The 27,693-nt window shown below is 48.0% G+C and overlaps 1 protein-coding gene across 1 annotated transcript in view; it reads left to right on the top strand.

The window, feature by feature from the left end:
• Window positions 1-1,055: 1,055 nt before the first annotated feature.
• Window positions 1,056-27,693, top strand: part of SIAH3 (siah E3 ubiquitin protein ligase family member 3) — a 65,557-nt gene continuing 38,919 nt past the window's right edge. Inside the window, exon 1 of the mRNA XM_012782719.3 lies at window positions 1,056-1,305. Within this exon, the coding sequence (XP_012638173.2) occupies window positions 1,171-1,305 (135 nt within the window). The 5' untranslated portion in view covers window positions 1,056-1,170. The remainder of the gene's footprint in view (window positions 1,306-27,693) is intronic.

The raw sequence follows: 27,693 nt of genomic DNA, 5'->3' as shown, positions 1-27,693 counted from the left end.
CATGTACGGCTTAGGAGCCTTCAAGAACCAGTGGGTGGTCTTAGCACCCCCACCAAGCCGGTTCTGGGGAGGGAGGGCAGCTTTGCAGTCTGAGGACTGGAATGCCCTCTGCCTGCACCAACGCAGAAATGTGCTGCTAGCATTTGCAGAAACAAGTAAATGATGTGGTATGTGTGTTCTTAATCTCTATTTCAATGTCTCCAACAATCTAGTGGTTAATTAGCAATTTGCTTCCCACCAATATGCAAATGAATGACAAGCAAAGGTTCTCTGCATCTGTAATTATTTTGCTGATTTACAAGCCACTTTCCTCTCTGTGTAGGTTTTTCTCTGTGTGTGCATTCATGCATCAGGGATTTCATTATTTTTAGAAGCATACTCTGTGCATTTTTATGCTTTAATACTTTCAGACTTCAGTAATTACAGTATTTTGGGGAAAAATATGCATTTTCCCCCCTCAACTCCAAATGCATTTGCCAGGGGTTCTTTTCCGTGATAAAGAGTGGAGGGTAAGATTTATCAAGGGCTGTAATCCAAATTGCAGAGAGTCAGAGCACAAGATTGAAAGATACACATTTTTGCCGCTGCCAAATCCTTATCTGGAATCGGAGTCTTGTAATATTTGATTTTCTCCCAAGCAGCTCTGGTGAGTCGAGCCACGGTCTGCGTTATCCATCTGCCTACTTTGGAGCAGGGTGTCTTACTATTTGGCGGTTTAAACGCTTTACGTTTTTGCCAGGGCATTAGGAAAGGCTCTCATGTTAAATTAAGTCAATTAATAAATGGAGACACATTAAGCAATCAATTTTGTCAACCTATCTTCTCCAGCATTATGTATGGTTGGCTGTAATCACAAGATAAATGCAATGTGCTGATCTATGGTAATGTTCAATAATACATTCTCCGCCAGGCTCAATTCATCAGGGAGTTTCGGTAGGGGAGGCATTTGTTATTGGCTGTCTCTGCACCTCAAGGATAACATTTCTGTCCTTTTGATTGGCCGCCTCACTGCTGCAAGATTCTAACCGTCTTATTTTGATGATGAATATGAAGGCACGCTAAGCCGGGCAGGAGCGGAGTGTCTCAGAGGCTGCGCTCCTTGCAGAGCCCAAGGACTTACAGCTTCCTCCACCGCTGCCTTCCTGGGCCAACGACCCCCCAAAAGTTGTGATGCTTTTCTTCACCCAGTGCTTTGGGGCTGTGTTAGATCTCATTCATCTCCGGTTTCAGCACTATAAGGCTAAACGGGTTTTCTCCGCTGCTGGGCAACTTGTCTGCGTCGTCAACCCCACTCACAACCTAAAGGTGAGTTGCTCTCTTGTCCTGTTACGTTCGGGGGGCTCAGGTTCAAGTCCTTCCTCGGGAGGGGGCAGTGACCCTCCGGGGAGAGGCTGGCAAGCGCCCAGCCGCGGGTGCTGGGAGGGTGCTTGGTACCCGGAGCGCTTCGTTCGCCTGGGCTTGCTCTCTGGGTGGCTCGGTGTTACTAGTGACAGCGCTTCCCCAGAAAGACCAGAGCGATGGGCCAGTGTCCCCCCCATCCCCACCCCCCACCCCCCACTGGCAGCCTCAGGGGGTGGGGGGCGAAGCGAGGGTGGCAGAGGGAGCAGGGGAGCGTCCCCATCTTCTCTGTGCCACAGATTTGTAGGCAAGTGTTCGGATTTGAAAAGTTGCCCTAATTGCTGTCTGTCCCAAGTCGGGGGCGACAGTGGAGCACAAGGATTTCGGAAGGAAGCCGCTCTCGGGCCACCTCGGAAGTGACTAGGGGGTGAGGAACCCCCAGGCAGGGACCCGGGTTGGGCAAGGGTGCTCTTTCTGCAAAGCGTCCTTGTCCTCAGACTCGAGTGTGTGTGTGTGTGTGTGTGTGTGTGTGTGTGTGTGTGTGTGTGTGTGTGTGTGTGGTGTGTGTCAGGAGGAGTTTGGCTTACTGCCTCCCTGCCGGCTGGATGTGCCGGGTCCACCCAGGACAGGAGGAGCCGGGCTGGCCTCGGCTGTACAATAATGGAACCAGCTCGGCGCCGCCGCCGCTGCAGCTCCCAGGCGGCCGCCCGGCTGCCCCGCGCCTCCGCCTTCGCGCCCGGCAGTGCCCTCTAAAACTACAGCCAGAACGCGGGGTCCTGAAGGGCAGCCCCACGCCGCAGCCCTGCGGACGGGAAAGGAAGCACGAGCCGCTGGCGGGGGCCGGGGGCGGGGAAGAGGGGGCGGCCGTGGGCGAGGGGTGGGGCCAGGCGCAGCGGAACGCCCCAGACGCGAAACTCGGAGCCGCCCGGGCTCCGTCCTAAAATAAAAGCTGGACTCGTCGAGAGTTGCTTTCCCGTCCTCGCCGGCCGCCGAGTGACGCAGACGGAGTGTGGGGGAAGGGCCGCGTCTGCGGCGCCCGCGCAGGCCGTGGGGACGCATGTCACCCCCGCGCCGGGCAGCACGAGCTTGCTTGTTGCTCCACACTTCCTGAACTCCCACTGCCAGACTGTCCTCGGTGGAGCCCTGCAGGTCAGCCCTGATGGCAGCGCCCCCACCCCAATTCCTGGAAGTCCCCTAGGAAGGACGGCTGCCTGGGGCTGCTGGGGCCACCTGCCCAGGCCAGTCCTGGGGAGGGGCGATGGACCGTCCTCGGACCCCTGGGGGCATCCGACCGAGGCTCTGGCTCTCTGTGGTACCCAGGCTGTGACTACTGCCATCTCACGCAACCATTCCCGCTCACTCTTGCTCTCTTCCCTTCTTCCTTCATGCTACTGTTTCTTCTTTCTTTTATGGCTTAGTTTTACAACATTCACCACCAGGCATCCTCGCAAAGCAAGTGTATGGTATACATATTCAAATATGATTCTGAGTTGCATTTTACGGCCACTTTTGAGACCACATTCAAACTCCCATTATTTTGTCACTTTGCATTAGTTAGTTCCCTGTGGCAAGAATTTTTGTTTACTCCTGTTTTGCATTTTAATACCTTTAAAAATTGCTTATGAGATTTAGCATTTCCGAAGTTTGAATTTCTATGGTTCATTGACTGCGGCTGGTGATGGGGAGGAGAGAGGTGCTAGGGTCTGGCGTGAGGCCAGCAAGGGGAAACCTTCTGTGTATATTCAGTGGTGTCTGGCTGGAGACTGAGGCTTTGAGTCACTCTGGCCAGCTGTGTGATCTTGAAGGATTGACTCCACCTCTCTGAGCCTTCCCTTCCTTACCTTCCAAATAGGCTTATGAATATCTGTCCTGCCTCCTCCATACCTTTGGAGGCTGAAAAGAGATATTAGAGGTGAATGTACTTTAATAACACTCTTCTGTATATAAAAAAAAGTATGTTGTATATAATTTGTAGAGTTCTAATAGGGACTTCAGACGTTGTCACCTAAAGCCTTCAGGCAATGTAGAAATCATATAAGCAGTAACATAAAAATAGGGGACACAGGCTTCCAGAGGCCATGGCTCACTTTTGACATACACTCTCATTTGGCTTTCCACTTCCTGTATAAAGAAACTTTTTTGTGTGTTTGTTTTTGTTTTGCTCAGAGGAGCGTCACCGCAGGTAAACGAAGCAAGCTGAGTGTTGCTCATGCTAGCAGGGTCTGGGTCAGTGCACACAGGATTCGGGGGCTGCTCCAGGCAGGGGGAGACCCCCGCAGACCCAGCCACCTTTGTGGAGGTCTCCACAGGTACCATATGCTCATCCAGGGCCCAGATGACCCACTGGGTAAGTTTTACCCACTTCTCAAACCTAAGGGCTAACAGCCATTTAAAGAGCGTTTAAAGGAATATCTCTATGGAAGCATACTGCCCCACTGCTTATATTAAAAAGTGCATGACACCTCAAAAAAAATTCTCCGTCTAAACACTGATTTCCATAAATAGGCCATGGAAATATGCCTTGGATGTAATAAGCTGTGATCTATGCAGGGGAGGAAAGTCTTTCTTTTTTTAAAGAAACAAACAAACAAACAAACCACTGTGGCAATGTTAACCCAGAATAGCTATTGATCTGTGGTGCTTGCCCGCACCTTGTATGACAGGCTGGTACATGAAACGGTGACCAAGGACAGAGAGATTGCAACCTTGCTCTCAATTTTCTGAGTTGCATGTAGCTACAGAGAAGGCTGGGAAGCCTGTGTTTTTCTCTGTGGAAGCATTTTTGCACTTTATTCCTTCCTGGGCTTTCCTGAGAATTCTAACTAACAACATTTTAAGACCTGAGGCAAGTGCTGAGTTATAGTCAAAATTCACTTACAGAGCAAAGAAAATTGTGTATTTACCATGCTTCTATAGGTCACCTTCATTCTCAATCTTGTTATGGTGATTGCTTAGTAACCTGGGATTCCTTTAAGCAAGCTGATGTCTTTCCTTCTAAATAGAAGGCAGGGGCTTCCCGGGGACTGCAGATGCTCTGGTTAAAGCCATTACCCTCCTTAAGCCCGCCCTAATTAAAAAGGGGCCTCTAGAGTAGCCGGCCTTGAACATGAATGAGAGACCTCAGCTTTAAGTGAGTGCCAGGCAGCGGTGTGCACATGAGACTGGTTCCCTGCGTCGCTCTGTCTCTGTCTGTAGGCATGGCTCCTTGCACAGATCAGGGCTCCAAATGGTGCTCCCACTTCTTCCCACCCGACCACAAGCGACCACCAAGGAGCCAGCTTTCCTGCTGACTGCCCTCTGCTTCTTCATTCACAGAGGTTATTGAAATGTGGCGAGCAGGCTGCCTGCTGGCGCTCATGAGGGCGCCTGTCCCTGGTCCTGATTCAGCACTCCTTTCTCCCTCCTGTCCTTTGCTTGTCTCCAAACCAAGAAAGCCTTTCTCTGCTGGCTGCTCTCCCGCTGGCACTTGCTGCTTCTATAATGCCCTGCCCTGAGCAGCCCTGCTGCCTTCTGCCCTGTCTCTAGAGATGCCTTTTGAGAGGAGGGTGACCAGTCCCTGCGCTCAGGTTTCTCCCGGGAGGGGTCAGTCATGCTGGCCAGAGCCCCTCTGCACAGCAGCTCTGGAGTGGGTCCTCAGCACTTCCCAGGCAGACGGGAGCTGAGCTGAGGCTGGCTAAGCAACTTCCTCCTTTTAAGCACAGCCTTTGATAAACAAGTTTCTGGAAGGAGACTAGCAAAATGCTTTCTGGCAAACTTCCGAAAGTCCCTCTTTGATACCTCCGCCGAGTGCCAGCACTGGCCCTGCAACCCCCAGTGCCCTCCGCTGCATCTGGGCCTGGGGACGTCAGCGCCCTCGCCTTTTCTGGGGACGGGGGCTATTGGTGTCTCCATCCAGCCAGGTCCTGGAGCTCTTCTCTGTTGTAACCCATTAACGTTGGTTTACAACAGAAATGCACACACACACACACACACACACACACACACACACACACACGGGATGGGAGGGGCATTCGGAACAATGATGGCTTTAATTTAAGTGCCTGACAGATAGGGAGGGAATTCAAACTGGGGCATCTTAGTACCATTTCTTGACACATCCATGTGCTTTCCATGTGGCTGAGCGTGCACTGAGTGACAATGGGGAGGAGGAGAGGTGTGGCCCCCTTTTATGGGATCATCTTTGGAAATCTGCCCTGGGGCTTTGCTAACTCTGTTTCCCGCAGCTCAGCAGGCGACAGAGTGAGAGCTAAAGACCTGAGCTTTGTCTTTAGAGCGGGAATACCTACTTTAAAGCAGTTAAAGGCTTTTCCACAAGATTGTTTAATAGCTGGTGTGTGGGTTACTCAGCTCTTATCCACACAGCCACCTATGAGGGTCCCATTCCCAGTCCGGTGGGTATTTCACCTGGTCTTTCTCTGCCCAGTCCTGAGCGATGCGATGTCACTGCTCATTGTCACCGTAGAGGGACCGGGAGAGGGCAAGTCAGGGGATCCCCAGCTGGTGGTGGTCACTGTGCAAGCTGTATTCTAAAGGCATTGCAGCCTCTTCCAGCCCTTGGGTTTCTGTGAGTATTGTATGACACTCCACTCTATGGGCACAGAGCAGTCCTGCGGTTTTTCTGGTTAATGGTGATTGCAAATGAGGCTCCCGAGTCACATATCTGGGAGGCGCAGAGCCTGGAGCAGTAATTTGCTTAGCTGTGACAGAGTTGCAGGGGAGGCTGAGGCTGGTGGCTATGACGAGGTGAGCCGATTACCTCTGCACAGCATTTATCCAGAGGCCCCAAAGCATACTTGGTGGAACTCCCTTCCCCATGATCCCTCAAGCTGTAGGGACTCTTTGGGGAAATTAGAAAATAGATACCGAAAGCTTTCTTTGAAATCCACAGAGAGGTCAGGGTTATTTGGATGGCTTCCCTGGGATAAGACAGAATATTTTTCTAGCAATTAACAATCAGGAAAAAAATAATTATCTGTGAAGGTATTTTACTCTTAGCAAAGTCATCTTGACCCACGCAGGAAGGGGAACAGTGACTTGTTTAGGCAAGAAATGTCACGTGCAAGGGGTCACCCTGAAGAGTGGAGCCCTGTCCTCCCCCAGGGGCATGCAGCCGGTGGAGTGACGGGGAGAAGGTCAAAACTGGGAGCCTAAACCTTATTTTACAGTCAGGGAAGCTGAGGCCAGAGAGGGGAATCAACTTGTATTAGTTTCCTTTGGCTGCTGTTACGAATAGCACAAAATGAGTGGCTTAAAACCACAGAAATGTGTTCTCTCACAGTTCTGGAGACAAAAAGTCCAAAATCAAGGTGTCGCCAGGGCCATGTTTCCTGCAAAGGCTCCAGGGTAGAATTTTGCCTCTTCCAGCTCTTGGTGGCGCCGTGCATTCCTTGGCCTGTGACCGTATCGCTCCAGTCTCTGCCTCTGTGCTCACACTGCCTCTGTGTGTGCCTCAGGAGACACATGTGATTGCATTTAGCGCCCACCCGGGTAATCCAGGACAAGCTTGTCAAGGTCCTAGATTGAATCTCGCCTTTGGTTAAGTAAAATAATATTCACTCTTTTGCCATATAAAGTAATGTTCACTGGTTCCAAGCATTAGGATGTGGATATATCTTTTGGGGAACCACCATTCAACCTACTATGTGACTTTTGCAAAGTCGATCTATTTAGTGGCAGAACTGAGAATAGACATTACGTCTTCTAATGCCAGATGGATATTCTTGCAGTGCCCCAAGCTGCCTTCAAATCGTCCCAAGCTAGATGTTCCTTACTCAGGTGCATATGGTAGAAGCAGAAATTTTCAGGGATCCCCTTCCTGTACCCTGTACCCTATCACCCTGGGCAAGCAACAGGACCCCACGGGCGGCACCACACACCCTTCCATCTTTCCTTCACCAGGGCTGCGTTTTCTTGTCAAATTAGAGCCCCTACATTGTCATTCTCCCACCCCCTCCTTGGTTTGGGTCATAATTTCAAAAGACACAATCCCAAATGTTGAAATTTGGAAAGATCAAAATCCAAAAAAAATGTAATTCTGGAAAAAATAATTTAAAAATAAATTAAAGACACTTATTCACATTTTTAAAAGGAAATTTACTTCAGAAACATAAAAACACAACAGAACACTTCTAAGCCACTTTGCATAATAAAATAGGTAATGATAGCATACATATTTTTGCAAGCATAAATAGGTATACTAACAACAGTAACACGGGTATAACAGTTATGAGCAGACAAACAATATTCATAAAGAAATGGGTCAAAAAGCAAAATGTATAAATGTATATCAGTATGGTTGGTAATTGTGTAGGTCGAAAACCTCGATGGGTCACCATCACATATGCGGTTGCCCAAAGAGCCGAGATCTTGGGAAATTTTATAATTTACAAACGCAGATGTACTAAAGGACATCTCTTTATTTATTGAGGAAGTTTCAATGTTTTTATGAACATGTACAGTGCTTACACACAAAGTCAACGTTGTGATAATGCACTTTCCTGGAGTCAAATTTGCAAAAACCACATACAATGAATCAGAACTCTCTGAAAGTCTTTATACAATTTACACCTCCAGTATTGGAAATGGTGCAAACATGAAATAGGGTAGTGAATTGGCACTATGTGTGAAGAGGCAAAGTCATTCACAATTAGGTAATTTGGCAGGGGAGATTTCTTGATTTTCCACCGTGTCTTCACTTCTATGATCTTTGGAACACTCTCTGTGCTTGTATGTTGAGCGTGGTTGTGGTCCACAAATTTCGAAGTATGTGTCCATTTGAAAGTCTGGTTATTGCCTGGCCATTGCAATCAAGCAATTTTCTACCCTCACAGCACCAATAATAATTAGCTGTTAAACTTTTATCTTTCACTGTTAAGTAGCCTTGTACACTTAACTTATCACAGCCTCTTTGCAAGGGAACAATTTCACAGGTCTCTGCCTCTATGTTGTAAGGAATACAGTAAGAAGGAACAAAATTCTGCTTTGTCAATACCAAATCTGGATGAGTCAGGGTTCCCCAGAGAGATAAAACCAATAGGAAATGTATATAGATATATGAAAGAGGATTTAGTAGAGGAATCAGTTCATGCAATTGTGGTGGCTCAGAGGTCCCGTGACAGGCAATCTGCAAGCGGGAGACCCTGGGATGCTGGCAGCGTGGCTCAGTCCAAGTTCAGAGGCCTTGGGGCCAGAGAAGCCAATGGTATCACTCTCAGCCCAAGGCCGAAAGCCTCAGGACCCAGGGGGCCACTGGCGGAAGTCCTGGAGTTCAAAGGCCGGCCAGCCTGGAGTTGTGATGTCCCAGGCAGCCGAAAAGAAGTCCGTTCCAGCTGTCAGAAAGAGAGCAACTGGCCTTCTGTATTTGTTCTCTTTGGACCCCATTGGATTGGATGGTGCCTGCCAACATTGAGGGAAGCTCTTTCGCACCTAGTCGCACCTAGTCGCACCAGACCCCCACACTAATCTCACCTGAAAATACCCTCATGGACACACCCCAAATAATGCTTTCCCAGGCTTCCAGGTATTCTTTAATCCAGTCAAGTTGACACCTAAATTTATGTGCACACGCCCATAACCATGGTATGCATATGCATTTCTTTAAGTCATACTTAATTTCCAAATAAAGACAATGACAAGGTAATAGTTACACCTAACATGACGCAACTAAAACGACGCAGCTATCCTGTGTACAACTCAAAACACTAGTCCCTTTCCCAGATTTCAGTTTTCAGGATTGTAACATTTGGGATTTTAATCTCTTTGTATTGTGACTTCCGGAATTTTATACATTAGGGAGTTTTGATCTTTAGGGACTTCAACATTTGAGATTATGGAATTCGGGGTTGTGTCTTTCGGGATTACGATTGGCACCAATTGTTAACATGGTCACCATGATGAAAGTGGCTCCTCAAAGTTGGCTTCAGCTCTCCACACACTCCCACCTGGCTGTCTGTCCCGGCCCTCCCTCCCTCCCTTTCTGTAAGCCTTGGTGCTCGCTGTTTCTTAGTATTTTGTGAGTTGCCTTTAGCCTTGAAGAGAATTTTGAATAGAACAATTTCTTGCCTTATGTGAAAGTCAGATTTGTCCTTAATGTTTAGCTTCAAAGGAATCGTGGAACCCTGTTGGGCCGTGAGCCCAGAAGTCCAGCGGGAGAGAGGCTGAGTCTCGGGAGGACACGCGTCCCCGCAGTGGGACAGGAGCTGAACGAGCTGGGCCCTGTCATTCACGGAGCCAGGAGCCGTGCAGATAATTCCCCTTCTCCACCCATCCTGAAACCGTGCCCCTCATGACTTATGCATGGCTTCTTTTCATTAGCCGCAGCTCGAGTCAGCGCACGGGTAGGTGGCTCTGTGAGGGCTGTCTGATTCGGAGGGTATGTATCTGCAGGCTCAGGGACACCACTCAGAGATTCTGCAGGGTAGGGGAGAGATATGGAGGCAAAAGCTGCATGCTCCATGCGGGATCATGTGTTTTCTCTCTTTCTGTCCTTCCGCTCACTGCACCTTGAGGAAGTAGCCTGTCTCTCGGAGCGGGGCAGGGATGAGGATGGGGCAATGCTCGATTGACGCCACAGTTCCTGCAATCCAGCAAGGACAAGAGAGGGAGAGACAGAGAGAGAGAGAGACTGAGGCTCTGGCCTTTCTCAGCCAAGAAAGAATTCCTGGGTCCCACTGTCATCAGAGAATTAAAGAATTAAAAATTACCGAGCTAGGCGCTAGGCCTGGGTCCCTTGCACGCCAGCCTGAGTTTCTACACACATGCATGTGCACACACACAAGTGATGGCCATTCTGAGCTGCCACCCTGTGTGGGCCCTGAGTGGTCTCTGGACAACGGTGTGAGATCGCAGGAGGCAAAGCGCAGTGGGCTGGGAGACCTGGTCCCCAGCACAGTGGAAGAAAGGATGGAGATGAGCAAGACCCTTCTCCCCCAGCCAGTCTGGGACTGACCACTGCAGCTTCAGGACAGAGGTGAGGGGAGAAAGCAGCACTGGGAAAGAAAGAGGAGGCTGTAGTTGAGGATCTGGTCCTAGACTATGAGTTTGGGAGTTGGATCTGGGTTTGAATCCAATGTTGCTTTCCTTGGATAATATCTTTGACCCCCTTGAGCCAGTCTGCCCTCACCTATAAAATGGTCATTGTGAAGATTAAATAATATGACATACATAAAGTGCTCAGCACAGCACCTGGCATGTCATAATGACTCCATAAACAGTAGCTATCATTGCAAATAGGTTGAGTCCCATAGAGATATTACCCGATGCACAAGATGTGACCCAGGTTCTTTTGCTTAACTTGGATGGGTGACCAATCTCCTACTCAAAAATGGATGTTGTTGGCAAGTTGGGAGGTAAAAGGACCTACCTGTTGAGGGCCAAGCTTTTGAAGCATAGTGTGCTCAAGCTGAGGAAGCCAGAATGATGTTCTTGGTCAAGGTTCTGGTCTAACAAATGCGACTCAGAGGAACTCAGTGACTCACCCGAGGTCCTAGCTGGCGAGGCTCCTCAGGGCTGGGTCCAACGTGCATACCCTGCATTCAGCCCGCTTCTCGGTCTGTGCCACCACGCTGCCAGGGCAGGGGCCCTTGGTTAAGGACACGGCAGTGTTGGATCTCTTCCCAGAGGGGTCTCGTCCTCGGGACCTTTCCAAGGTATAAATGGGCTGGACAACAGCGGAGCATTGAAAAAGCAAATGTTCCTTTTGTCTCTAGTGCTGGCACAGACATATAGTGAGGGACAGGGACGAGGCTCCAAGTGAAGTCACCAAAGCCTCGCAGCCATAACTCCAGACTTTCACATAGCAGCATGGATCAAGTTCTGCTACCAAAGGCTGCATTTTCGTCTCGACCATGGGCCCAGGATGAAAGCACCGTCAGCAAACAGACCAGAAACCAGCCTAATGTTTTTGGCAGAGGAGCAGGGTCTCCTCCAGGGTCTTGGTGGATAATTTAGAATTGCGGTCTAACTAGAAATGTCAGTTTGACTTGCAAGGGTGCTGTACCTCTTAATAATGTCTTGGTCCCTTAATGTATTTTTAATCACAAATGCATGATAAGGAGGGAGGTCTGTGCTGTGGGGCTGTCCTGGCCATGGTGCTGGAGCTTTAGCAAGGAGAGGGTAGCCTGAGGAAGGACGGATTGGGGTCTGGCCCCACAGGACAAAACAGGAGAGGGTCCTCTGCAGAAGAGAAGGGCCATTGCAGCCCTAGTTTGGAGACAGAAGACAGGGTTAGGTTGGCATTAAGGAAGGCCCCGCAGAGATGGAACCAAATCTGGATCAATAACAAATTTTACAAGAGACTGGCCAGCAAGCCTAGCCACCTGCCAGCTTTGTAACTAGCTTTCGTGGCCCGTCGTATGTAATTCCTACAACTTTGCCAGGGTGTGCCAAGAAGTCCAAGGCAAGTAGCCACTCAGAAACTTGGTTCCCGTTGTATAAATTAGAGGTGTAGCATGGCTTCTCCTAAGCCAAGCCGGCTACCTATCCTGAAACCCTCAGACAACAGTTTTCTGCTGTCTCAGTTATGCACACAACAAAAACAATCATGCTAACAACAGCCACAAAATGCTCTGTCCGGGAACGATGTTAAATGCTTCTGCATTTAATTGTCACTGGGAAGTAGTATATTATTATCATTATTATCCATTATACAGAATACCAAACAGAAAGGGGTTAAAGAGCTTGCTCAATGTCACCCAGCTCTTTGTGGCAGAGCCTTTTACTTTGAATTGAAATTCTGTGCTTTTAAGCACTTCTCCTTAGAGTTCACTTTTCACAACAAACAACCGAGCTGACTTGCTTGGCCTTAGAACTAATATTGAGCATATTATATTTCATTTTAAAATATTGAGCTGGGATCCTGTCTTACTCACGCATACGTGAGTGCGCAGACACACTCTCTAGTGTTCTCTGTGCTCCTGTATGCTTCCAAGGGAATCTTGGAAGCCTTGTTGGCCTGTGACAGGGACCTTCCCTTTCTCCTTCTTGTTGGAATCACCTCCTAAATAAACGACTGCGTCCCCGTCCTTATCTCAGGCTCTGCTTTGGGGGAACACATCTTAAGACTATGTGTGTGTACATTCTTTTGTGGCCTAACATTGATTGAGCACTTACTAAGTGCCAAGCACCGTGCTAAGTGATTCACCTGAATTGCCTTTTTCAAAATCCTCTGAGTAATGCCATGAGTCTGTCCCCAATGGACTCGTGAGGAAGCTGAGGCTCAGAGAGATGAAGTAACTTGTCCAAGGACCCATCCAATGAGCAGTGGAGTTTAGTTCATTCTTTTAATCTCGATGTTAAGCTGTCTATCCCTCCTGATCATAGAATTGGTCGTCTGGAACCTTCTATAAAGTGCTCAGCCCTCCAAATTCAGGCTCTGTAAAACTAATGATTTGCATATAATATTTCAGAGAAATATTTAAAAACTATGATTTGCATACAAGTATTTCAGGGAAATCTTTGCCACAACTGTACATACATGGCTAACTCAAAATTATCCTGTAGAAAGGAAGTCTGTGTGCCAAGACCATTTTTTAAAAAATGAGTTACCTGATTTGATAGGTGGACAAAACGTCTAAAACCAGGACTGACCCCAAAATCTGGGACACATGATTGTCTCTTCATTATCTAACAATGGAAGCCAGTGGGCCACATTGGAAATGCAAATGCTCTCTAAGCACTGGGATACCATTAAACTGGCTGTTTTTTCTCTGAAAAAAAGAAAGAAAAAAAGAAAGAAATCTTTTTATACAAAGCAAAAATGGCCTTTAAGAGAATGTGGCTCTTCCCATGAAACACCTGTTCTCTAAGAGATCCACAGGGCTTTGAAATTTCCTTTCTCATTAGCAGCCATCCTCTATTACTAAATTTATTTATTTATTCTAAAATCAAAGAGGAACAAAATTTTAATGACCATTTTCCACCTAATTTAACTCAGCTTCTACCTTGGCTTCTGGTTAACCCCTTCCCTTTCCCCCTCCCTGCCCCTTAGAACATTTTCTCTTTCCAAAACCTCTGTGAGCAGCACGGAGGGAAGGAGTGGAGGTGAGCGGTGAGGTCAGGGTGCCTGCAAGCTGTGCAGCTTCCAGGGGAAGGCGGGAGGAACGAGGGACCGCGTTGATACAGACCTTAGAATGAAGAGAACTCTCAGCCAGGAGCCATAGAGGCGAAATCACCAAAGGAAGCTCCAGAGTCACCAAGCGGCCCTGACATCTGGGAAGAGTCGCTAAGATTTGCTATAAATTGCAGAAGGCTCACAGGAGAGACGAGAGTGGAAGGAGTTAAAGGAAACCCTAAGAAAAGGCATCAGGTGTGAGTGATCTGCTGTCACTGTCCTTTGTGGCCCTCCATGATGCCTGCGTGTCCCCGGGTCCCCCCAGGGTGGTGGCATGGGGGCAGCAGGGCAGACACTGGCCCTGCAGGACGCAGACTGCTCGCGGCCGCCCCCGTGCCCTGCGCGGGCGTCCGTGTACGCAGGAGGGCTGCTGAGCGCACCGAGAAGCTGCCTCCTCCAAGCCAAAGTGATGCATCTGTTTATGGTAATTAAATAAATGCCAGTTGGACCCTTCTCAGTGTGCTTACTGAAGCAAGCGCCAGAAACACGCCTGCTCTCCAAGAATCGGAGCGAAATTAGAAACAGAAAGGCGCTTCCACCCACTCCTTGAAAACACTTGGCCCGGGAGGTTTACTCAGAAGCAAGAGGCTGAGCTTTCCTGTGGGCTCTGGCTGGCTGCCCTGCGGGGTCCTGAGCAAGTCGTTTAACCTTGGCTTCTTCGTCTGTCAGATGACAGGGTGACACTTGCTCTTTCCCTCCCTCCAAGGTGACCTTGGTGTACTGGGCCCGGCTGTACAGTTGAACTTATTTATAAGCTGCTTCTTTCCAAAAAAGGGTTTGAGGCAATTTATAGCAAATGGTGGAGTGATAGATGGAAATAAAATGGAGAGTGCAAGTAGGTTAATTTTACGGCTTAACCCATTTCTGATGGGTGACAGAACTTTAGTAGAAAAGTAAAAGTCCATGGATATGTTTTAAACAGTTCTCAATGCGTTGGAAAGATTACAGACTTTGGACTCTGTGGCTTCAAATTTAGTTCTAATGTCTATAACTATGTGATCCTAAGTGAGTTATTTAATCACCTTGAACTTCACTTTCCTTGTCTATAACAAGACATACAATGTGAAGGCAATGAAGGATTAATACCATAAATATATACAGAAGTACTAGACCAGTGCCTGGCACATACAAGTGTTTTCATAAATATCGATTTCTTTTGACCAACCTTGCTTCTCACATTCCTTCTTCTTTCTTTCTTTCATTTCTTTCCTTCCCTCCCTCCTTCCTTTGTTCCTTCCTTCCTTCCTTTTTATTTTTCATTCTTTTTCCCTGCTGAATAAGGAAGTCTCCAGAAAACCTTCTCGCATTAATTGATTAGCAGGTTAGAGAAGAACCTCTGGGAATGAGAAGGAGTTCCAAACTATGAAGGAAGAGAGCCTTGTCATGCAAGAAAGGGACAAATATTCAAAATGTGTAATGACTCTATTAACTAATCCAAAGTCACCAGATGTGTCTCTTAAATTCTCTGAGTCTTATTTTGTTATTGGAGTGTAGAATTAACAAGACTGGTGTTAGGTCTGGAGCAGAGAGAGAGAGAGAGAGAGAGAGAGAGAGAGAGAGAGAGAGGGAGGGAGGGAGGAGAGAGAGAGAGAGGAGAGAGAGAGAGGGAGGAGAGAGAGAGAGACAGGAAGCCTCATGTGTAGCAGAATGCAGTTTATTTTGAGCATCTGGGTGCAGATGGGTAGAGGCCAAAGAGTGCCCACCCAGAGGGAGGGAAAGCCTTGGGCTTTGTAGAGGGTTTCTCGGTGGGGAGTGAGTACCTGGGCCAGAACAGCCACTGTAATAATTTTTTTTTTCAACAACCAATTTCTGGGACCCGTGAGTAGGTCTCATCCTGCAGAGATAAGGGAGGCTGGTAGCTTCCTCCTTATCAGGGGGGATAGGAATGCCAGTGCGGCTGTGTTAGATTTTACAACCTCCAGGGACTCTCCTGACTCCTGCAGCTATTGTTTTACAAGCCTACTGTTTTCCATTAACCGCATTCAGTCCTATACATAATTTTTGGGTTCCCACCTGGAACAAACCTAATAATTGGTTTCCTCCTATGCCCCCAAGGTCTCCCAAAGCAATGGAAGTACAAAAAGGGAGCACTGAGAGGATGTTTTTTCCACGTGACACTGAGAAGACCAAGGCCACAGTTGTGGAGGGCAAAGGGAACTCCAGATAGACACGACACTTCGCGGGGAGATGTGGAGCAGGCAGTGGGACTAACCAATTACAAAATTACAAAATAAAAACCACACATGCACTTCTCTTTTACTCTCTGAGGTCACGTGGGGGTGTCCATGCAGGCAGGAGGTGGTGTCTGTTAAGTGACCACCAGTAAGAAATCCAGGCAACTAGGGACCTCTGGGGACATTCAGCATCAGGAAACAGGGTTATGGCCACAAGGTTAGCAACAGGGACAGGACTTTTCAAGACCCAGCCCATGCCTCCTCCTCGGTGAACCCTTTCCTGATAATCCCTGTGCCCAGGGAGGATCAAATGCCTCCCTTCTGCCTCACTGGTCCCTGGATTGATTTTAAGCAGGGCACTCATTCTTTACTTTATGTGTTCATTTGCATATCTGTGTCCTCTCTCAGAGGGTGAGTTCTCCAAGGGCTGTGCATCCTCACGCCTAGCATAAATAGTAAGCTGGCACATAGTAGGTGCTTAATAAATGCAAGTCTAAATAAATGGCTCATAAATCTAAATCAGGGGTCCTCAAACTATGGCCTCCAGGCCACATGCGGCCCACCGGGTGTTCTTCCCACCGCTGCCTGTCCTGCTTAGCAGCCGACTCATCCTGGGCCCACAGTGCGCATGTGTGGAATGTGCGCTGCACTCTCCAACGGTCTGAGGGACAGTGAACTGGCTCCCTGTTTAAAAAGTTTGAGGACCCCTGATTCTAAATAAATGGCTCAGGACTGCAAGCACAGGGCAAGGATGGGGGAGAACTGAGCACCTTATCAATACAGAGGCTGAAGAACAGAGACAGAGAAAGGTGATGCAAGGTAGGCCTATGGTATCAGGAGGGCAGTCAGGTACAAGGCCAGAGCCTGGCCAGCAGTGAGACTTGGTCCCTACCCCCCAGATTCCTCCTGCCTGAGGACAGTGTTGGTCTGGGCTCCTGGGCAGGGTTAATGATACAAGAAATCGGAGTGTGATGCTGAGTGCTAGACTCTGGAGCCCACACCACCTGAGTCCACAGCCTCCACAGGTATCAGCCACGTGACATTGGACTTGAAGTTTAGTTTTTCTGGTGCCTCAGTTTTCCCATCTGTAAAATGGGAACAATAATAGTACCTATGGCCTAAGGTTGTTCTGAGGACTAAACGAGTTAATATAATGAAGTGCGTGGCACAGAGGAAATGCTGTATGGATGTTAGCTATTATTATTACTATTGTTGTTATTATTCTCATTATCAGATGTGAGGCGGGCACACATAGTCCATAGGTCCTGCTGGTGATGCAGCAAAAGGGGAAAGAAGAATTTAGTGGGTTCTGGCTTCCATGTACTGGAGCATAGCTGCTCCAGCTTTAGCTGGTTAAGAGTTGATAATCTAAAGCCCAGTTCTCTATGTACTGTTGAGACATGCTTTACATTCCAGTTCTTTTTTATAATTATTATTATTATTATTTTGAGACAGAGTCTCGCTTTGTTGCCCAGGCTAGAGTGAATGCCGTGGTGTCAGCCTAGCTCACAGCAACCTCAAACTCCTGGCCTCAAGCGATCCTGCTGCCCCAGCCTCCAGAGTAGCTGGGACTACAGGCATGTGCCACCATGCCCAGCTAATTTTTTCTATATATATTAGTTGGCCAATTAATTTATTTCTATTTATATTAGAGACGGGATCTTGCTCTTGCTTAGGCTGGTTTTGAACTCTTGACCTCGAGCAATCCGCCCGCCTCGGCCTCCCAGAGTGCTAGGATTACAGGCGTGAGCCACCGCTCCTGGCCTATGTTCCAGTTCTTGAGAGCCTAGGAAAGAGTCACTGTCATAATGGTGCCAAATGTTGACTTTTAAAAGAACTTGGGTTCTGGATTTGTTTGCAGGTGCATTCAATAAATCAGGGAGCTTTGTGGTTCAGGGGGTGGGGACTCAATCTTTCTCTTCCATCATTTCTATTCCATTTTGTGGGCTCTCCGATCTAAAGGGGACAAAAAAACATTAAAAGGGCCCTTTAATTGTTAAAGAAAAATTCGTATTCATTTATTTTTAAACACACACTTATAGCACTCACTATATGCCAGGCACACACTGTCCTAATTACAAATATGAACTTATTTAATCCTCAAAATAATGCTGTGAAGTAGAACTATATTGTTATACAGATGAAGAATCTGAGACACAGAGAGGGTAAGCAGTGTGCCCAAGGACACACAGCAGCGAGTGGTGAAGCCAGGATTGTGAACTCAGGAGCCTGGCCCTGAGTTCCTCCTGTGTCATCTCCAGCAGGCCTGAGTGTGGGCAAAGGCACAAGAAGGTAAGCGGCCCTCTTCTAGTGCAGGCTAGACCGAGCTGCCCCCACGCCTTCAGTCTCCCACCCGGAGCAGCCCTCCCTCTCTTGCTGGAAGGAAGGTGGGGGGTCCCACAGACCACCGCAGATGCCCAGGGCTGACCCTGAGTGACCCAGCTTTGGAAGGGACGTCTCGTGCCCCACCAACACTGAGCTGGGAGCCCAATGGGACAGCCACCACGAGGACAGGCATGCTGCCTACCAGCCGGTGGCCCTGAGCTCCCAGGGAGAGCTGCTCTATAACCTGGGACCCTTCTGCTGCCTCTTCCTGTTGGTTTGCTATTCCCTGGTCTCAGAACACGCTAACTTCTGATTTTCAGTGAAATTTGAGGTCCCGGGGGATTTTTCTCCCTGTTCTCCAAGCAAGCAAAGAAAGCCCCAGGGGGTCCATCCTTGTCAGTAAACAGGTCTGTGTGATTGCTGGGTCTTCACAATTGGACAGCCTTTTCTCTCCCCTGATAGAGATAAATGTTGATAACTCAATGATGATGAAAACATTGTAAAGTGTCAAGCACAGCATGCTTAGTTACGAAAGCTAGGAATAATTGCTTCAGCCTCCCGCTAGGAAAACCAGTTGTTGAGTCCAGGATAATTCTAGTAAGCAATTGGCATTTGGGGATTAATTGTTTAGAATGCAATGACTGCTACAACCCAAACTAATGAGAACAGAAGGCAGTTTCCATTTGAATTTCAGGGATGAAATAGGCTTTGCCAGGCTGACTGGTACAGAATGGAAGGGCTTTTTTTTTCCCCTCTCTTTTCTTTCTTTCTTTTTTTTTTTTAACCTCAGCATTGGTTGGCCAAAAAATAAGCAAGCATTTTGCAAGAGCAGCTTCTGGGAAGACTAGCCAAAAGTCTGCGCAGGAGCCTCAGGAAAACTCTTGATTGATTGTTAAAGCCTGGCAGAGCGCTTCCCGGAGGGCCTGAGCAGGTTGGGGGCAAGGAGGCCAGGGTGAGTCATCCCCGAGCTGCTTGGGGTCTGGAATAAGACCTGTCCCTGCCACTTACCAGCTCCGACCTTCAGCAGGTCACCTCCCCTTTCTGAGTCTGCACCCTCCTGCGAAACCAGGATGGATAGCAGCACTCACTCTGCCAACCTGGATGGGTTATTGTGAGAGTCAAATGGGAAAATATCGGGCCAAGCACTCTGCAATCTGTAAATCCCAGTGTGTGTGTGGGGGGGAGAGTACCATTTAGGTAAATCACCCCCTTTCTGGTCCTTTATTTGTTTGCTTAGCCCTACCTTGGTCTAAAAAGGACTCCAAGCAACCTGCCTATTTTTTTTTTTTTTTTTTTTTTTTTTGAGACAGAGTCTCGCTTGTTGCCCAGTCTAGAGTGAGTGGCGTGGCGTCAGCCTAGCTCACAGCAACCTCAAACTCCTGGGCTCAAGTAATCCTTCTGCCTCAGCCTCCCGAGTAGCTGGGACTACAGGCATGCGCCACCATGCCCGGCTAATTTTTTATATATATATTAGTTGGCCAATTAATTTCTTTCTATTTATAGTAGAGACGGGGTCTCGCTCTTGCTCAGGCTGGTTTCGAACTCCTGACCTCGAGCAATCCGCCCGCCTCTGCCTCCCAGAGTGCTAGGATTACAGGCGTGAGCCACCGCGCCCGGCTATTTTTCTTTTTTTATAATGTCTTGCAAAGCTATGAGCACCATATAGAGTAACTGCCATGGCAAGCGATGGTCCAGTACCAGAAAGGACCCAGGTGGAGTGCTGGGTGCGGGCACACAGTTGCCTGAGGGCTCTGGAAGGAAGTTCTTTCACTCTGGCAAGTTTGGAAAGTTTGGAGCCTGGAAAGTTTGACCTCAAGTTATGCTTCAGAGAAGACCTGGATTGTGGATGATGGAGGAGAGATGTCGAGAGAAGATGGAGTGGCTCATTTGTTCAGGTGTTTATCCATTGAGCACCTGCTATAAGCATATATTTATTTATTGAGAGCCCACTATGGGGAGTGGTGCTATAATGGACACATCCACTGTAACCTCATGGCAAAGGTCCCAAATTCTTCCCAAGTTTCTCAATTCTTATCTAGTTTCCTGCCATCTCCAGCTCTGCTTTGCAGCCGCCATTGGCAATAGGGAAGTGAAGAGGATTAACCTGAATTCTTTCAATGAACAGGAAGGCACATGCATCGAAGTCCCACCTCGACATGAGGACTCCCCCAGACTGCCTGCTGGGCTTGGGGGATCAGAGTACAGTCTGAGAGAGGATTTAGACCTGATACTGTTAGGATAAAGGCAAAGTCAATAGAAAATAACAAGTTTCGCTGAGGATGTGGAGAAATTGGAACCCTTGTGCATTGCCGGTAGGAATGTAAAATGGTGCAGCTACTATAAAAAAATAGTATTAAGCTTCCTCTAAAAAATTGAACACAGAATTACCAAATGGCCTAGAATTACACTTCTGGGTATATGCCCAAAAAAATAGAAAATGTAAAACTCCAACCGATATTTACATATCCATGTTTATTACAGCATTATTCACAATACCCTTGGAAACTATCCAAGGGTCTATCAATTGATAAATCAATAAACAAAATGTGGCATCTACATACAATAGGATATTATTAAGCTATGAAAAGGAATGAAATTCTGACATATCGTACATGAATAAACCTTGAAAACATTATGCTAAATGAAATAAGCCATACTCAAAAGGACAAATATTGTATGATCCCGTTTATACGAAATATCTCTAATGGGCAACATAGAGGCAGAAAGTATAATAGATTAGAGGTGACCAGGGAGGAGAGGAAGGAGAAATGGGGTGTTATTCCTTACTGGTCAAAGTATTGAGGGTGATGAATAAAGTTCTGGAAATAGATAGTGGTGATGGTCACGCAACATTGTGAATGCAATTAATAATGCTACTGAATTGTACACTTAAGCATGGCTAAAATGGCAAATTTCATGTTAAATATGTTTCAACACAATAAAAAAATACACTTTTCTCAAAACAAAACAACACATAACACCAAGTTCCTGAACAAAGCTGGGCATGGCGAGGTCTTTGCCCGCCATCTTCCCCTCCTCTCTAGCCACGTGGGGCTGGTTCTCCCTGGTGCTCCCCTCACCCTTCCCACCATTGGCCTCCGAATGTGCTCCCACCCTCCCAAAGCCAGCCTTCTTGGGCCACCCAGTCTAGGTCCGCTACCCGCTCTCAAAGACCCGTGCTCTTTTCTTCAGAGTATGCAGCTTAGTGGTGGGATATTTGGATGGTGTCTGAGTCTCCCATGAGACACAAAGGCTTTGTTGGTTTTTTTCCTCCATTATAGAGCCACTGCCCATCATAATAAATAAAGAAATATATGCTGGGGAAAGAGACATGAACAAATCAGCTGCTCTGGCTTCTTTCCCTATGCCCCTCCACCATCTCTGGCCCTTTGTCCATTATCCACAGCACTCAGCACTGCCTGAAATAATTTGATGTGTCTATTGCTTGATGTATCTGTGGTGTCCCTGCCTTCTCATTACACTATGAGCGCCTTGAGAGAAAGGACTTTTTCTGCCTTGCCCACTGTAGTTCCTACAGTACAGAAGAGTGTCTGGCATATTGGAGAGGCTTAGTAGATGTTTGCTGAATGAATGCATAAGGCGACCTTCATTAAATCCTGCCCGGATTATCTTCTACCCAATTTCACTCTCTGCATATCAGTGCAAAACTCCTGTGTCTACAAATGTGCATAGGCATGGTCCCACTTCTGCTGTAAGCTTTCAGCGCCTCCCCCACTCCCGGAGGCAAGATCCGTGTCCCTGTTAGAATTACACTGGCCTCTCCTGGCACCCCCACGTTTCCCACGTACCCTGTCACTGCTGGAGGGCTCTAAGCTACTGCCTATGCTATTCTTAACTCATTCTCTTCTCTCTCCCTGAAATGCCCTTCCCTGCTTCTTTGGTTAATGCTTTCTCACTATCCAGGACCACTCGGACATCCTCTCCTTCCACAAGCCCTTCCCCAAACCTCCCATGTCTATTTCTGACATGGTACAAAACTGCCACCCAGCCAGGCTCTCCCACTAGACTGGAGGCCGTGATGAGCTGGGAGCAAGTTCACACGTTCAGTTCATCTCCACGGCCCATTTCCTGGCATATGGCAAGCACCAGTGAAGAGGGATCTAACCAACCTTAACTCTTCAGAGTGGATTTAGGAATGAAGCGAATTGTCTCTTGATTGAGATAAATGACTTCGGTGCTGCGGAACCACCGAAGACCAGGTGAGCTGTGTCCCACTGTAGGGTGAGGAATCTGCAGCCCCCCAGTGAATGTCCCTACCTGGAACTTGCACTTCTCTTTCTAGACCTCTCTCTCTCTCTGGGAACCCAGAGCTTGTCTTCTGCAGGTCTGTCCTCCCAAGCATGCATCGTGCCGCCAGCATGCAAGCCCCTGGGCCTGACAGGTATATGGGCTTGCTTTTTGGTGGGATTTTAGCCAGAACTTAGATGTGCAGGCTGGGGTGACCATGTACGTCAGGTATGGGATGGAGACAGAGGTGGGAAGAGAAGGGGACGGTTGCCATGGGGAGCCACACTGACTCTGTCTACCAAGGGACGTGTTCCAGATCTCCAAGAAGTCTGGGCACTCTAATTCAAAGCTGGTTATGAAAGTGTTCATTTATCAAGATAGGGAGAGAAAACTATGTTTTATTTAACAGTCTACTGGCTTGGAGTGTAACTTGGAAACATTTAGACAAATGGTCTGTGGGTCTCTGTGCGACCCTTGCCCAGGGTCTTGCAAGTGTTGGCAGCAGGACTGCAGCTCAGCCAGCCAGGAAAGCTGCACCCCGGGGAAGGAGGGCTTGTGGGGTGCTTTTCATGTTCTTGAACCCCCAAGCTTCTGAAAATGCAAGATAACTGCTGCCCTAAATTGGGATGAGATTTATTAGGAGGCCTGAGAGAGAAGTAGCTCTTGGTCTTCTCTGAGAGAAAAAAAAACTGCTGAAAGGGAAACAAACAAGACTGTTTTGCCTCAAACTAATTGATGGAGACAGATGTCAGAACAGGGGTTACCGCTGGGGGTGCGGGTGGGCTGACTGGGAAGCGGCAGGAGAGAACCTTCTAGGCTCCAGTCAGTGTTCTTCATCTTGATCTGAGTGGAGGTTACCCGGTCATGCGTATGTTAAAATTTGCCTAGCTGCACACTGGAAATCAATGCACTTTCCACACCGGCAGATTTTGGAGTCAGTCAGGTGGGCCTTGCCAGCTCTGCGCCCCTGAGCAACTTACTGATCCTCTGAAACCTCAATTTATTCCTTTGCAAAGTAGGTAAGATCAACACACCCACTTCACAGTGCTGCGGTAGCAATGAAGGGTGTTAGTGCTCCATCTGGTAGTTTTGCGATAACTACTATAAAATTAGCTACATGAGCTGTTACTTACTACAATGCTTTGAGACTTTGCAATGGGCAGATTTTTTTAAGATGCAGTTTTTCTAAATGCAAAAAAAAAAGAGTTCCGTCCAAAACTCTTCTTCTCCCTTCTAACTATTCTGTCAATAATGCTCGTTTTCACTGACTGATTCATCCAAGGGTTTAACCGCCCTTGGGTCTAGATGCCGACTTTTCTGCGTGGTAAGCAGGTTTCCCCTCACCATCAGGCATTACAATGAGACCGGAATTCAATCCTAAGGAAACAAGAGCACGCTGGTGAAAATGACTTATTGAAAAAGACCTTTATTGCTCTCCTCGTGGGCTTCACCTCGGGCCCCCGAAACAGGCTTGGTCCTGGCTGCATTTGATTCCTTATGGAAACGTCCTGGCTCTAATCTAATTCCACACGGAAGCTCAGCCCGAACTGAGAGGAGCTTTTGACTGGTTTCCATTAGATAAGCTGGGATAGCAGCTTCTGAGCCCTACAGAGTATTGAATATGCCTTCCTTATTAGACTGCGGTTAAATTATGCTGGTCCCTAAATGCAATTTCAGAAGGAGAAGTGAGTTTCCACACAGAATCCTAGAAGAATTCAGAGTGGCATTTACTCATTCATCAGCCTTTACTTGGTGCCTGCTAAGGACAGGGGACCATCCCAGGCGCTGTTAGAGGAATAATGATGACCACAGCCCTCAAAGGGCTTAACTAGACGCGGCATCAGGACCGTGAACTTCAGCCATGGAGGTGGCGTGTGCCCAACCCATCTGCAGTGTGAATCATTCGGGGACAGATACTGCTCAAGAGGAGAAGGGCAGGAGAAGGAACCTGTACAGGGGACTCCTGCAGGCCAGGCACGGTGGGGTGCTTTGCTTACAATATCTCATTAAGTCTTCCCAACAACCCAGGAAAGCAGTTATTTTCATTTTACAGAGGAGGAAATTACCATGTTTCCCCAAAAATAAGACAGGGTCTTATATTTATTTTTCCTCAAGAAGATACCCTAGGCCAGAGGTCCTCAAACTTTTGAAACAGGGGGCCAGTTCACTGTCCCTCAGACCGTTGGAGGGCTGTTGGAGAGTGCGGCGCACATTCCGCACATGCGCACTGTGGGCCCGGGAAGAGTCGGCTGCTAAGCAGGACAGGCAGTGGGGGCAAAAACACCTGGCAGGCCAGATAAATGTCCTCGGCGGGCCGTATATGGCCGGCGGGCCATAATTTGAGGACACCTGCCCTAAGGCTTATTTTCAAGGGATATGTTATTTTCCCCTCAAAGCTTCAGCTTGCAGCACGCACAGGATGGCCGGCCGGGACCTGACAGGGGGAGGCGACATTTTCGGTGGGGCTGCCTGTACCTTTCCAGTCACCTCTGGGATAGTAGCTGTCACCATGGGGCAGATGAGAAGGGCTGCTCGTCTTCTTTACTGCTCCACAACGAAATGCATGGGTTGTGCAGAATCGCTGCGTAGCCATGCCCATCACTAGGTCTTATTTTCGGAGTACGGCTTATATTGTGCAAATGCTTAGAAATCCTGCTAGGGCTTATTTTATGGGTAGGTCTTATTTTTGGGGAAACACGGTACATTCAAAGAGGCTAAGATGTGGCCCAGAGGGCAGGCAAGATTGACTATGTAATTTGTGGGGCACAGAGCAAAATGAAAATGTGGGGCCCCTTGTTAAAAGTTAAGACTTTCATAGCAGTGACAGCAGTGCAATAAACCAAGAGAAGAGTCCTCATAAGCTCAGGGCCCCATGGGCCTGCCCAGGTTGGATGTCCATGAAGCCAGCCTTGAGTGGAGGCTCTATAAAGAATTATAGAAGCACAGAGGAGGCAGGAACTAATGCTGGTTGGAAAGATTGATAAAATGAGAAGCTTTATTGATAGAGGAGGCAGGGAACTGGAAGAAGAATGTCGCTTTGGTTTCATGTACTTTGGGCACAAGGCCTACCTGGTGACTGCTTTTACTGAATTCATCAGAACATGATGTAGCCAGGAGCTTCGGTGGCCAATGAAGCCTATGGACTCATGAATCTGTCCTGGAAGCAAACCACCTGAACCAAGTGTGGGAAAAGGAATCCAGTTTTCGTGCTCATTCCTGCTGTCTGGAACTTTCCCACACCTGCTGAGAACTCTGAGACCTCCTGAACCAGCTCCAGTCCTGGACTGGACATGTCTGCATAGTTCCACATACTTTAGGAGTAAGGTCAGTTGTAAATAACAGAATAGGCAAGCAGCAGTGGCTTGGACAAAGTGAGGTTTATTTCTCTCTCAAAACATAGTCTGGGGGCAGATGGTTTGTAGCATTAGTTCAGGTGCTCAGAATGTCAGTGTCTCTGCTATTCTCTTGCTCCTTCCTTCAGATTGTCACCTAGTGGCTACAGGACACTGGCTGCAGCTCCAGCATCTTGACTGCATTCAAGACAAATGTAAGGGGAAGGGTGATGCTTTTTCCTGCTATTTGCCAAGCACCACTCTAGGTTTTCAGGGTGTATCAGTGAATGAGATAAACAGGTCCCTGATCTCATGGGGTTTACAATCCAGTTCAGGGAGGAAGAAAAAAATAATAAATAAATAAACAAAAATATCAGATAATGTTAAATGACCCCTGGACTGGGTCGTGCAAGAACTTTCTTCAGGAAAATGCCACATGAGCTCAAATCTCAATGAAAAGAACATTCGTGGAACCAGACACACAAGGCTCAGGGGAAAACACGTTCCAGACGGAGGCTAAGGAGAAACCAGGAAACACGGACACAGAGCTGGGGCGCTGAGGGCCAGAGGAAGGAAGGCAGAGGTCTCCGAGCGCTGGGTTTTAGTCTTCATGGTATGGTGGGGGTTGGGGGTTCCCTTGGAGAAAAGCTGCATCTTAGAGGATGAGACCCAGGTAGCAAAGGAGCTGGAAAGCTGAACTGTGACAATATGCAGAGAAGAAATGGATCCACTCCTTGGACGGGGCTGGGAGACAGAAACACAGAGCCCATCTTATAGATAAATGGGAAGTAGAAGAGTGGCGGGACTTTTATCTCTGCAGCGCCTCCTGGTGCCTTACCTTTTGCAGGTGTGCACTGATGCTGTTGAATGAACGAACAGAAGAGGCGCCTGCTCAGGAGCTCAGGAAAGCAGCAAGAGGAGAAAGAGCTGCAGCATCAGAAAGTGCTGCTGCCTAAATAACTTCAGGATCACCAAGAGTTTTCCCAAAAGACACCAACTTTCACAATTTTCCCCTGTGGTTACCGTAAGCAGCAAAGGTAGCTGGGAGAAGGGCAGCCTCAGGAAGACCACTTTACAAAGGTGTGCAAGGGTCAGTTCAGATGCCAGGCCCTGCAAGGTGACACCGAGCACACCCCCAGGCTGGGCTGGGGGGCTGTACTCCTGGTCCGGGTGCAATCCGTTCTCCTTCCCGAGTTTTGTGCGGAGAAATGTGGCGTGAGGCTTTTTCTCCGCCATCTACATTCCCATCTGTTAACTTGATGCTCCCAGAGTCGAGATAATGATTTAAAAGCTCTAATTTTGTTACATTCTGAAGGCTGTCTGCCATCAAGGCTGATGGTAATGAGATTTGGGAAGGAGCTTGGCTCTTAGCTGGGGTCAATTCATCTTTGGGAGAAAGTGCTACCATCAAAACGCCCAGGAATTATTAGCACTTAGAGGAAAGCTGAAGAGGCCTATTAATGCGAGACGCCTAGGGAGTCCTGAAGTGTGAGGCGCAATTATATTTCTTATTTATTTCCACTGGCTTCATATTTAAGGGTAAAGAAAAGATGGGTAGGAAAGATCTCGTGGAAATCGATAAATATTTATTAAGCACCTATAACACTGTCATGCGCCTTACCTTTGCATACTGCTCCGGCTCTGGCGGGGGTGAGCACATTAGCACGCCAGGCTGCTTCTTTCAGTCCCTTCCCACAGCCCTGCAGACAGAAGACCACAGCCTGCTTTTTGTTTTTGTTTTTTAATCAATGCGGAATGTAAGGCCCAGAGCAAATAAATCCGCTTCTTTGATAACTGGTAGAGACAGATTTGAACCTGGATTTTCCAGTTCTGGTGCGCTGCTTTTGCAAACGATACGGCAACACCCTCTTTGTGTGCCAGGCCCTGGGTGGCCAGGGGACCAGAGGCATTTAGCGCGTGGTCCCTTTTCTAACAGTGGTTCTCAGCTCTCCCCACGTGTTAGACTCATCTAGGAAGCTTTGAACAAAGGCCAAGTGCTGCAACTTGGGCCTTATCCTTAGAGATTCTGCTTTAATTAGAGGAGGTAGGGCCCAGGCCCTCTGAGCTTACAGAGTATGGGAGAGAGAGGGAAGGACGTGTCGAGTGACAGGTGAGGGGTCCTGGAGGTTATCCTAGACCACATTGGCTTTTCCTTGTTATTATTATA

Source organism: Microcebus murinus, chromosome 13 (genome assembly GCF_040939455.1).
Source record: "Microcebus murinus isolate Inina chromosome 13, M.murinus_Inina_mat1.0, whole genome shotgun sequence".
Taxonomy (NCBI): domain Eukaryota; kingdom Metazoa; phylum Chordata; class Mammalia; order Primates; family Cheirogaleidae; genus Microcebus; species Microcebus murinus.
This window is presented reverse-complemented; position numbering and strand designations above follow the sequence as displayed.